We start from the raw sequence: 12593 nt of genomic DNA, 5'->3' as shown, positions 1-12593 counted from the left end.
ATCACTGACATATATTCAGTTTTACGGTATATAAAAACGTCAGTCCTACACTATATTGACAGTGCTATGGCAGGTGAATCAGTCCCATGCTGTGCTATTGACAGTGCTATGGCAGGTGAATCAGTCCCATGCTGTGCTGTTGACAGTGCTATGGCAGGTGAATCAGTCCCATGCTGTGCTGTTGACAGTGCTATGGCAGGTGAATCAGTCCCATGCTGTGCTGTTGACAGTGCTATGGCAGGTGAATCAGTCCCATGCTGTGCTGTTGACAGTGCTATGGCAGGTGAATCAGTCCCATGCTGTGCTATTGACAGTGCTATGCAGGTGAATCAGCTATTGACAGTGCTATAGCAGGTGAATCAGTCCCATGCTGTGCTCTATTGACAGTGCTATAGCAGGTGAATCAGCCCCATGCTGTGCTATTGACAGTGCTATTGAATCAGTGTGCTATAGCAGGTGAATCAGTTCCATACAGTGCTATGGCAGGTGAACCAGTCCAATGATGGTCTTACACCCGACTGACTTTGTTGCTGGTTAAAGTGAAGTGGAAAGGATTGTTGAACTCCTGATCAGTCTACTGTAAGTCAACAGGTTTGGTTGGAATGAAGCAACTTGGGAAGATGATGGCTGCAGAGGACTTTAAAAAAGTCAACCTAGTTTCCAACAAAGTGGTCATACATGGGAAGATGATGGTTGCTGAGGTTACCCCCCAAAAAACTAGAAGTAGCCACCCCCACCCCCCCCACCACCATGCAACCTTAATTATTAGTCCAGAAATGCCGTTGAGAAATAGTTAGAAAGCACAGAAAAAAATATAGGGGTGACAACTCTGAGAGTCCACAGTTTCAGATTTTGTATTTTCTTTAAACCCGCCCACTAAAAAAACAACAAAAACAAAAGCAGCTCTCTTATAGGCCGATCTCATCGTCAAAATCATCTTCGAACACATAGCCCCGCCCATCCTCTTCCTCCTCCTCCTCCTCCTCCGAATCTGATAGATCCAGAGGGGGCTTCTTTAGCAAACTAGCTCTCAGCATTCCACCCTCTCCAGGCTTGCGCTGCCTCTCTCTCTCCATCTCTCCCTCACTCACCCCTTCATACTCTGAGCTCACCGAAGAGGCGCGGCTTCCGTTCCTGGGGGTGTGGTCTTGGCTTTCACAAGGGGTGTCGTCTTGGGAGCTGGGAATTCCGTTCGCCGAATCAGTTTCTCGGACTGACCCGATCGCTGCTCTTGACCTCTCCCCTTCCCCATTTCCTTCCTCTCTCTTTCCCCCAGATCCTTCCCATTTCGTTTTACCGCCTGGTTCTAGCCCCGCCTCTTTGCTGATAAGCCCCGCCCATGTGTCGACTTGGTCCTCTCTTTCCATCACCCCTAAAACTTCCCCTAACATGGAGGGCCCCAGATCCAAGTCGAGGCTAAAGGAGGAGATGGATTCTGAGTGTTTGAGAGGAGGGTGGGAGGGACCATTGCTGTATCCGCTGGCAGCCATACTGGGCGAGTCAACAGCCCTCCCAGCCTCCATAGAGGCTGGGTAGCTTCCAGCGGCCATGCTGGGTGTGGTGGAACCGTAACTGTTCTCATTGTTATCTCTGTCGTTGTTGTTGTTGGTCGTTGTTGTCATGGCAGCTTTGCCTGGCTGGTGGGCGGGGTCCGACACAGGGGGTGTGGACTTGGGTGCCGGCCCGTGATTGGACAGGAAGGAGGTGTCCCCGAAGGCGTCTCCACCCCTCCCCACATGCATGGTGTGTCTGAAGTCTCCCAAGGGGGCAGAGATCATGGTGGGGTCCAATCGGGGGCGTCGGTAGGAAGAAGCCCCGCCCACTCCGTCGCTGTGGCTACGGGAAGGCTTGAGAATCGGCATCTCTGCAGGGAAAGAGCAAACTAACAGAATCACTAAAAGAAACTCTGAGAATTCAATGACAGACACGCTGCAACTAGAGGTTTTCAATTAACAGATAACTATTGATCTGCCATTCAGGATTTCCTTTTGTTTTGCCAGCAATACGCTAGCTGTGCACTAAATGCTGGTGGTGCTCAACAATACAAAGACTAACCCTACAATGAAGTATGTCTACAGCAATGTATAAATATAGGGCTATTAACAAATTTCTAAAAATGCTAATAAAAGTTTCACCTGCTCTTTCTGTGTCTAGTCTGGTCTCGTCTGCGTCTCTCTGTCTCTCGCTTCTTCGGTCTCAGTTCGCGTCGGTATTTCAGACCACAAGCGGGCTGGGAGCCAATGAATCCGTCTGGACTTGCACTAGGCTGCCCAGATTCAAACTCTGTCCACGCAGAGCATCTGTGTTTCGCCTTGAGGGGGAAGCTGTAACGGGCAGAGCCCACCTCAGAGACAATCTTCAAACCGCCTGTGTGCGTCACGGGATCAAAGATTGTTTTTCAATGACGTCTCTCTTTCCTTCTTAACCAATCCTATTAATTTGCCTTTTTTTCCCCCACTAGCTTCAACTGTTCTGATATTCAACTACAAAGGTACAGTGTTTCTGTCTGCTTGTATAAATCGTAATTTTTTTGTTTGTTGTATAACTAAATTTCAATACGTTTGAAATAATCTCTAAGAGTATCTAGTTATTTTAAATGTGTTATTTTTCATGTATATGTTTATAAATGAACTATTTCTGTCGGTCTGCCTAGCAATCTATCTGGCTGCCTTTATCAAAACAGCTGAAACCTATTGCTTGTCAGTTTGTGGCTACCAGCTGCACACATCTATTTCGGAAGAGCAGATGTAAACAATATATCCAGGAGTCCAGACTGCATCTACAGTATTAGAATTATGATTACTTTATACACGTCAATGTCAGTTTGTGAGTCAGTCACTGTACACGTTCTCTGTGTCGATATTGAGAAGGCCTCGATTTGCCTAATTGCAGTTACGTGCTGATCGGAGTCTTTCTTTGCCTCTGTGTGCTTGTCTGAGTAATCAGTTGTTGCGTTTTCTTTCCAGTTGATATTAAATCTGGTCTGCCAGTTTTGTTTTGTTTTATTTCCAAAGTTTCAAGTTGTTTTTTCCACTTATTTCCCAGTCTGATTTTGTTCTCCACCCAAGTTGTCCTCTTTTCTTCTCTCCTTTCTAGGTTGTTCAGGGGCTGGAGGCTCTGGTTTGAGTCACCTGAGAGCGAGAGAACGGAGAGAGAGACAGAGAGAGGAGAGAGAGAGAGAGAGAGAGAGAGAGAGAGAGAGAGAGAGAGAGAAATCTTGTGTTAAAACTTGAAGGGCCTTTTTAGCACAAGTTACCAAGAGTATCTGAATCTGGGGTGGAGTCTGTGTCCATCTGTCCCACGTACATTTTTACATATATTAAAGAACTGCTTGTCAGACTGCAATGAAACCCGCCATGGACCACCTTCAGCACAAGTTGAGCGCGCTACACTCTGGGTGAAGGAGCCCGTCTGTCTGTATGCCACTCTGTGCATGTCTCTATATTTCTTACTGCTATGTTTCTCCTATCCACTAGGGGGCAGAGTGTTAAAGGGGGTGGGTTAATAATGATGCAACACTGCAGTTTTCAGGTCTACATATTTCTTACTGATGTATTCTTCCATCCACTAGGGGGCAGAGTGTTGCAGCAGGCAGATTAATAATGGTTTCCTCTTATGTACACGATAAACCCACCCCTTGTTATATCTCCCCTCGTTATACTGCGGATTCAAATATATCGCGGTGCTGGAGTTGGCTCCCCATTTTTACAGTTTAACTGTGCATGCCTTAGCTGTAATATACATAGGGAAATTCATTCAGAATTACTGTTTTATTTCGCACTGCAGATCACAAACAACAATATACAAAACAATTAAACAAAGCATTAACATTGTACTGCTTTCATATACACACGCGTTGCACAACAACACAAAGCAAATGAACTATCTATTGAGTGAAGGGGTTTTTATTTTTTGTATTGGTTATTTACTTTGTCCTGGATTTAGCCAGCGAGGTGTTCACTTGTGGCAGCGATGCACTAGCAAAGCCACGGGGCAGCAATGTCAGCTCCCTAGCAACAAGCCTCCTATGTTGGGAATGGATTCTTTCAATGCAGCGGGTTTGTGCATTTGAGAAAGGAGCGGAAGACTCATGAAATTAATTGGAGCGTGAAGTTGATATATTACGAGTCACAAATCTTTTTTTTTTCTTAATTCATTAAAGTTTTGACAATTTATTAGCACCAAAAATCCATGCAGTTTTTTTCAGTCTCAAAGAATGAAGGACAAAGCGTCACAGCAATAAAATCCAGCCGTTCAAAATTCCAGCCTGTCACTCAACACTGCAAGCTGTGTGCTCTGTCACAGAAGACACTGGGCTGTAGGAAAGAGGGAAGCGAAATCCTGCTTTCGTTACGTTGCTTAAAACTGCAGCAACACAATTAACATCAAGCGTAAAATCGAGGGGAGCCGTTTTTAAACATATTTAATATGATCGGTTAGTAGTAGAGATTTAAAATGACTATTTCTTTATTTTTCTCTATGCTACAGTAATATGAAAAAACAATGGAACCTCCCCTTTAAATTCTATCCACTTTTTTCCTGGGACACCTGTCGATACCTAACATCATAACTACCATTAATTCTGCCAAGAATTAGCCAGCAACCAATAGACCAGGAGTGGCCAACCCACGTTCCTGGAGAGCCTCAGTCCTGCAGGTTTTTTAGGTAGCTCCAAAATCGTCAATCGCTAAATACCTGGAACAAACCGTCATTCTGACCAATTAAGCTCAATCATTAAGTCAATTACACCTTTAAGAGGCTGGGGGCAAAACAAAAACCAGGACCCCCTGAGGCTATAAAAATAAGTTATCCGGTTCTCTCTGGTCTTGTGTCGGTTCAGTTCACAGGAGGGCAATTCAGTACAGTGATCAGTCCTTCAGTCCTCTCCGAACCAAAATATTCCGTGTCCTTGTTTTCCAGTTCTCCGCAGCGGGAATTACTGTACGATGCAAAGGCACAGCCCGGCAACACTCTGAAGCTTGCAATTCACACAGCGTAGATCTTATACCTGCATGATTTACAAGAATACAGTCTACTGTGGGGCTGTCTCCGTCAGATGGACAGACGCGCGTCCCGGGGATGAAGACAACTCCAAACCGGACAGTCCCGGCAGACCATGCGGGTGTAAAGGACATGGGTACCCATCCCCAAGAGCCAAGTTCAGACATGATTCTAAGAGCTCTACGGAGGCCACAGGGTTTGCTTTAAACGTTTTAAAAAGTCCCCAGGATGTGACAAGTGAAACAGGATATGATACAAAGTGAATCTGAACTAGAATTGTATTAGAGAAGATATTTTGTGGTTGTATTTCTGCTAAATAATGTCAACATCTAGTGTCATAACAATCAGATAAGCGGCTCTCCAGATATATGGAGAAATGTGTGAAGTGTGACGGACGGGTGGATACAGACAGAGTCCCCAGAGTGTAACACTCAATAATGCTAAATAATGTTAAAGCAAGGTGATCAGAATATGAAGTGGGAGAGGAATGCTATTGAACGCGCAGTGCAGGAGCCTGGCAGGTAGGATGTGGTACCGCTACAAAGCGTCGTCTTTCTGTGAAATCTTATTAACCATTTTCTGCCACCTCTGTGCACACTCTCCTAAAGGCGTCATAGGAGATAAAAGATTCGTTTTAAGAAAGTCCTAATAAGTTAACTCTGCTGTCCAGCACCAAGATAAAACTAAGAAACGTGCTTCAAAATAAGCACCAACCATCTTTAAAATCCATTATACTACCCCTTATTAGCTTTATTAACATTATCACGACTTTTAAAATGAGTGCTGACCATCCTTCAAAGCCATTCTCTTACCTCTTATTGTCTGTATTAACATGATCCCTGGTCCTAATTTAGACCATCTTTCAAAGCCATTCTCTTATTTATAGTCTATGAGGTTACTGTATGTGTAACAGGGAGGAGGCTGGGTGTGATCCAGCGGCCCAGACACTGCAGGAAGTGTCTTATAACCACTGAGCACTGAGCCAGGCTCATCAAGAGAGCTTTTAACAATATCTCACCTATAGGGGGCAGAATCCGTACCAGCAGTGCATCACACAACGCTGCCCTTTACACATACTCCAAACTGAACTACGAAATACAGAGACGGTAATAAGACTCCCACTACACAGCAGTTTCACGCAGATTTTATTAGGAGCTTGATTAGCCAGAGTACAGGTAACAAGCTTGGGTGTGTCTAACTCCTAGCAAAACCCGGAATGGATCAAACTGCTATGCAGCTGGAGTCTTTTTCCATCCCTGAATTACAAAGAACCATAAGAAGGAAGGCATACATCTGTAAACACTCCACCCCCCAAACGCTGGTTTAAATTTAAGTGTGACTGACAAACACGCATGAGAAAGTGCCCATCCCACGGGGTCACAGAGGTCATGAACTCCCGGCGATGCATCTGACGCAGAGTTCCAGAGATATCAGCAGAACGACATCAAACAAATGACACATTTGGCACTTCACCAACGGCATCAGCGTCTCTGTTTTACTTAAAAAGGACAGCCTGTCTCTCCTGCCTCACTGGGAGTTAAAACATGCTTTAATCTGTTTTTAAGCAGCAAACCTCATTAATTCAAACGGAAGTGGGACAGCTCTCTCACAAATAAACCACGTTTCAATCTCACTGTCCAAAAGAGGCCCACCAATTCATTCAATTCACACCACGCCATTCTGCATTCATTTTTAATATGGGTTTAAAGTTCTGTTAATGTGAACAATGATCACTGAAAAATTGTGTTTCATCTCTCTCTCTATCTAAATGGACATCTATACCTCAAACCTGGTCCTGGGGACCCCCTGTGGCTGCTGGTTTTCATTCCAACCCAGCTCTCAATTACTTAACGAGACCCTTAATTGAACTGAATTTGCTTAATTAGACCTTTTTACTTATTTTCAGCTCTTAAACTGAAGAGGGGAGGTAATCCGCACACACGTGAACCCGGGACCTCCCGCTCTGAAGCATAGCACAGATCAGACTGTACAGAAGAGCCCTCTGCAAGGACAGAATATCGGGCTTATGTCCCTGTGTGTGATTACGTCACCTTCCAGCCCTGCTGCTGCCCTCCCCCGTGCATGCTGCACTATTTTAGTGGAGGCATGAAGAAAGTGGACTGTCAAAAAGGCCTGCTGTCTTTCTTTGATACAGTAATGTACACTGAAGGCTAAACATTTGAATGTAGAAACAGATACAAATTACATTTTAAAAAAACACTTAGTTGAGGGACACCGCTCTTTCAGGAACCCGTCGCTGGGCATCTCAACATTAATACATCTTTACTGTAGGTCTATTGCACAAAAATAGATATTTTTAAATAAAACTATATTTTGAAAGTGTGGGCGAACAATTTCTGCATGCTCAGCACATGGTTGCACACGCTGAAAGGTGAACGCAGACCGCATTCTGCCATGATAAAGAAGTAAATACACAGATTAGCAGTACAATCCTCTGCCATATCCAAAAACAAAGAACGCAACAACACTACATAAGAACATAAGAAAGTTTACAAACGAGAGGAGGCCATTCGGCCCATCTTGCTCGTTTGGTTGTTAGTAGCTTATTGATCCCAGAATCTCATCAAGCAGCTTCTTGAAGGATCCCAGGGTGTCAGCTTCAACAACATTACTGGGGAGTTGATTCCAGACCCTCACAATTGTGTAAAAAAGTGCCTCCTATTTTCTGTTCTGAATGCCCCTTTGTCTAATCTCCATTTGTGACCCCTGGTCCTTGTTTCTTTTTTCAGGCTGAAAAAGTCCCTTGGGTCGACACTGTCAATACCTTTTAGAATTTTGAATGCTTGAATTAGGTCGCCACAACAATATCAAATCAACATGCTTCAGTCCAATCTTCAATGAGACACTATTTTGCAGGGAGACCCTATTTTGCACCAGTAGTTCCAAACAGCGCCAGGTGACCCTATTTGGCAGAACGCCGGGCGGAACATCGGATTGACAGTTTATAGAATATGAAAGAGAGGAACTGATAGACTAATAATCCAGCCTCTTCATCAACAACCGTGTACAATCAACACCGCTTAATATCACTCGTGTACCGGGCGCTCTCCGCTGCCAGGATCAACACATTGACATGTCCCGAATATCAGAATATAACAATGGCGACGAGACACTGATGATGACACCGACCATCATCATCATAATAATACTAATAACAACAATAACAAGAAGAAGAAGAATCAATACTACTAAAGAATTAATAATACTAATAGCAATACTACTACGACTACTAATAACAATAACAATACTACTAATAATAATAATCAATAATCAATAACAACAACAACAATAATAAAAAAAAAAGTCCATCGTAAATTATTTTTTTGTTCTATAACAAGTTCTATAGCAGAAATCGCCTCTCATACACAGAATATTACACAGTTCTGTAGAAAACGTGTTAAAAGCAACACATCCATTTGGATCGCTAGGATTAAGACAAAACGATATAGAATTCGTATCTTATAATTTTAATACACACACATATATATATATATATATATATATATATATATATATATATATATATAAACATACTGTACGAGGCAATTTTATTTTACTGGCCTATCGCTTTAAGAGAAAGGCGAGGGGGCTAATTGCAAACATTTGAGTCAAGAAGTTGATGAATTAAGAAATTTCGCGAGTTTTAGTTACTTTTCAACATCGCTACTGAAGCGAGGTGGTTATATTGTATTTACTTTTGGAAGTTTCAAACTTAAACAGGTTTAAGCGATAAAACGTGCCTCCGAAATTTGGACTCCGTCTTCGGTTCGACACAAAATAAAGTCCATTAAATAAATAGTTCTGGAAAATTTCGGTCCAAATCTACAGAACCTCGTGTGTATTGAAAGCCTGTGTCTTGTTAGGTAGAAAGTAATTATCACAGTTCTCAAGAGACGTGGGATCTCTCGATGGACTGTGTTGCGTGTAGCTCTAACAGAACAACATGTTTAGCGAACATCAGTTCAGTTTTTAGGGTTTTTAATTTTGTGTTGCTTTAAAATATAACTCGTCCTAAAACAGCAGCTCTAATGTATTCGCGTTTTCTTTAAAAAAAAAAAAAAAAAAAAAAAAAAAAAAAAAAAAAAAAAAAAAAAAGTTTTGCAACAACTCGGACGAAACTCCCAAACAATTCAACACTGACCTGAGCGGCGCGGAGATCCGGTTTCCTTGTTGAATCCAGGGAAAAAAAAAATAGTCCTCCAAACTATGAAACTCGGCAAACACCCCAAAACCGGTTTTATGTTTGTTTACCCGCTCAATAAAGGAATTCCCGCTTTCTGTTTAGTAATGCTGCAGTCTGAAAGCATAGAAGCGCGATCACTCCCGATGACAATCCAACGTTTTTTTCCCAGTAAGTTTTTTTTTTGGGTTGGGTTGGGAAATGACGTCATTTTCAATTTGTGAAGCGTAGGAGGGGAGAGCAGAGGAGAGTAACGGAGTGGACACACGCACACGCACACGCACACGCACACGCACAGCACATCAAAACCACATGTTTGTAATCTAAACACCATTATTATTACCGTGAAACCGGCGTGAAATATTTAATCAGTTACATAAGAAACCTCATCAAATTGAGTTTATTTTTGTGGCTGTAAACACGGTTTACCTTTCCTTTTTAGGAGGGGCTGGTTCATTATCTTCTCGGTGCTTTAGTACACTTTACTGTGATTTTACCACAGAATACCACAGCAGTGCACTTTGAGAAGGGGGCTTACAATACACACTTACAAACACACACACGCTGACGCACTGACACACTCAGACATGTATTTACTCAATTTACATACCTTTCGGTTGTGTTTGTAACTCAATCCTTTACGTTGCCAAATAAAATAAACAGAGAGAGAGAGAGGAAATACTTGACCCGCCACATACACAGGAAGAGAGAGAGAGAGAGAGAAAGAGAGAGAGAGAACAGAGAGAAAGAAGTGGGGGAGAGAGGAAAGGCACAGTGCCAGGCATGTTTTGTAATACTTGTGGAGCCTGGAAATGTGGGGATAGAGAAGGAGGGAAAGAGAGAGAAAGGAGAGAGGGGGAGAGGGAGGAAAGGAGGAGAGGAAAAATTGAGAGGAGAGAAAAGGAGAGGAGGGAGAGGAGAGGGAAAGAGGAATAAGAGTCAGAGGCATATTTTTAATATTTGTGGGGACTAGAAATGCAGGGTCAGAGAAAGGAGGAGAGAGAAGGAAGAAGAGAGGAGAGAAACGAGAGATGAGAGACAGTGACAGGCGTGTTTTTAGCACTTATGGGGACTGGAAATGCAGAGGGAGGAAGAGAGAAAGAACAAAGAAGAGGAGAGAAAAAGGGGAGGGAGAGGAGTGATACAATTGTGAGGAGAGGAGGAAGAGATTGAAGAATAACACAGTGACAGGAGTGTTTTTAATACTTGTGGAGACTAGAAATGTGGGGACAGAGGGAGGGAGAGAGAAAAAGGGGGGGGAGAGGAGAGAAAGAGGGAGGGAGGAGAGGAAAAATTGAGGAGAGGATGGAGAGGAGAGAGGAATAACAGTGACAGGCATGTTTTTAATACTTGTGGGGACTAGAGAGAGAGAGAGAGAGAGAGCAAAAGCCACTTCCCGTGGCAGTGAATCTATTTCTTCAGAAAGATGTGTTCACTCACAACCCCCTCCCCATTTCTTTCTCTCTCTCACACTCTCCATTCCTCTCTGCCTCCTCTCCTTCTCTCCTCCATAGAATTCCAAGATAAAACTGGAAGAAACCATGTCAAGAAGACAAGCATTTCAGCAATATTACATTAAGCACAATGACGAAATGCTTTTGTCTCCTTGACTAGTTTCACTAACACTGCCAAAGGCGCTAGCTGAAACGCTTGTCTGCTGACTCAGTTTCATAATTCTACCTCATCTCTCCCACCCCTTCTTCCTGCCCCCACCACCTCTCTCAGAGGAATGCTGAGAAACTCGTACTCAGTTCTGCGTCAATGCAGCAGAGAGCAGGTCTCAGCAAGAAAAGGGAGAGCATGGAGAGAGAGAGAGAGAGAGAGAGAGAGAGAGAGAGAGAGAGAGAGAGAGAGAGAGAGAGAGAGAGAGAGAAGGAAGGTGCTTTCTGTTTATTGGGTGGATCTTGTGATAGTATAGGTAGTTCATCCAGAACTTCAAAACCGAGAAAGTTCTCATCCAGAATTTCACTCATTCAGAAACTCAAACCTAGAAGAAACTAAAAAAGTCAAGTAGCAGATAAATGTTTTAATGCCTTCATCGTTCCGAATTACATTGAATCAGAAATTCTGCACAGGGAAAAACAACTAGAATACATGTTACATATTTGTCAGCTTGACTCTTCTAGTTTTGTGAAGAGTTTCTGATTGAGTCTTTGAAGTTCTGGATAAACTAATACAGCATCTCTACTCAAGAAAGACTAGAGGAAACATACTTTCAATATCTCTCACATTCCGCTGATAAAGGCTAATTAGCCCAACATCTGTTTGATTTAGTTGCTTCTAGGTACACTTAAAGAACCAAGGTCTGTTTTCTCTTTCTGATAAAGCAGGTCACAGAAGACTGAACTGGAAGAATGTAGTAAACCAACACCAAGGAACTAGAAATGAGTCATGACCTTTGTCAGCTTGGTCTCTCTTTTTTTGCTGGACTACTAAAGTGTATCTAGATTCGTGGAAAGAGACATTTTCAATGAACATGTCATACAAAACATCTTGTAATAAAATGAGCAGTGCCTTCGTCAGTGTTATTTAAATAAGAAGAGCCTGCGTCAAGCAGACAAGCGTTTCGCCGACAGTGCCTTTGTCAGTGTAACGTGTGTGACAGAGAGTGGAAGTACCTGTTTCTTCTCATGCCTGTTGAGTGGATCTTGCGATATTACAGGTAATTCATTCACAACAGCACAAAATTAGAAAAAATGAAGCAGGGTTGAAACAGATTGTTGAAGCGCTTGTCTGCCTGGTGTTCTTTTAGTTTCTGATTGCTTGAAATTACTTTTAGCATTACCAGTTCTCTCCCATCTTATATACATTATTTGCTTGTATATTGGCCTTAGAAAGATCACCACTCAAAAGTAGAGGTCTTCACAGGTCTGGGTGGACACAAGGACCCGAGACCCGACCCATACCTGGAGGGGTTTCGGGTAGAGAATTGTTCTGCGACACTCATATTGGGTCTATTCAACTTCTGACCGTTGCATTATTTCGAATGTAGTTATCAAGGGCTGGCACTGGGCAAAGTGTATAGGGCTGTTGCTCCCTGTCAGACAGGAAAGGTGGCAGATGGGAAGCCTCCAATACCACAAACAGGTGGACATGAAACGCAGAGCTAGTCTTCGACAAAAATGCCAAACCTTTGAAGGTGGCAAGTGACCAGTCCAATGTGGGCTGCTGCCTATGCTGGACTGGGTCATCCAGATAATTTGAGTCAATGGGGCCAGGCTAGCATCCATGCACTTTGAGAAGGCGCGAGGGGCTAGAGAGAGGCCAAATGGCAAGCCAAGGAGTTTGTATGCTGTTCCCTGAAAGAAGAACCTCAGGGTATTTCCTGTGCGCTGGTTTTATGGGGAAGTGGGAATAGGCATCTTTGAGGTCCACAGTGGGGAATGAGTTG

The 12593-nt window shown here is 43.2% G+C and overlaps 1 protein-coding gene across 2 annotated transcripts; it reads right to left on the bottom strand.

Annotated features, from left to right (window-relative positions):
• Positions 1 to 751: 751 nt before the first annotated feature.
• On the bottom strand, positions 752 to 9892 carry cdc42ep5 (CDC42 effector protein (Rho GTPase binding) 5). Of its 2 annotated transcripts, none has more exons than XM_041232229.1 (3): positions 9813 to 9892; positions 2136 to 3131; positions 752 to 1864 (listed from the first exon to the last, which is right to left on the bottom strand). In XM_041232229.1, exon 3 carries the CDS (start codon positions 1860 to 1862, stop codon positions 909 to 911), a length of 954 nt encoding a protein of 317 aa, XP_041088163.1. In that variant the 5' UTR covers positions 1863 to 1864; positions 2136 to 3131; positions 9813 to 9892; the 3' UTR covers positions 752 to 908. The 2 variants fall into 2 exon arrangements, with proteins under 2 accessions (XP_041088163.1, XP_041088162.1); XM_041232228.1 differs by lacking the exon at positions 9813 to 9892 and adding an exon at positions 9164 to 9386.
• Between the last annotated feature and the right edge of the window lie 2701 nt (positions 9893 to 12593).

Source organism: Polyodon spathula, chromosome 29, assembly GCF_017654505.1.
Source record: "Polyodon spathula isolate WHYD16114869_AA chromosome 29, ASM1765450v1, whole genome shotgun sequence".
Taxonomy (NCBI): Eukaryota; Metazoa; Chordata; class Actinopteri; order Acipenseriformes; family Polyodontidae; genus Polyodon; species Polyodon spathula.
Note: the sequence above shows the minus strand (reverse complement) of the source record. Positions and strands in the feature narration are given on the sequence as shown.

Excerpts from the sequence above, each read along its gene's own strand:
- cdc42ep5 (XM_041232229.1), bottom strand. The coding sequence starts at position 1,862 with ATGCCGATTCTCAAGCCTTCCCGTAGCCACAGCGACGGAGTGGGCGGG.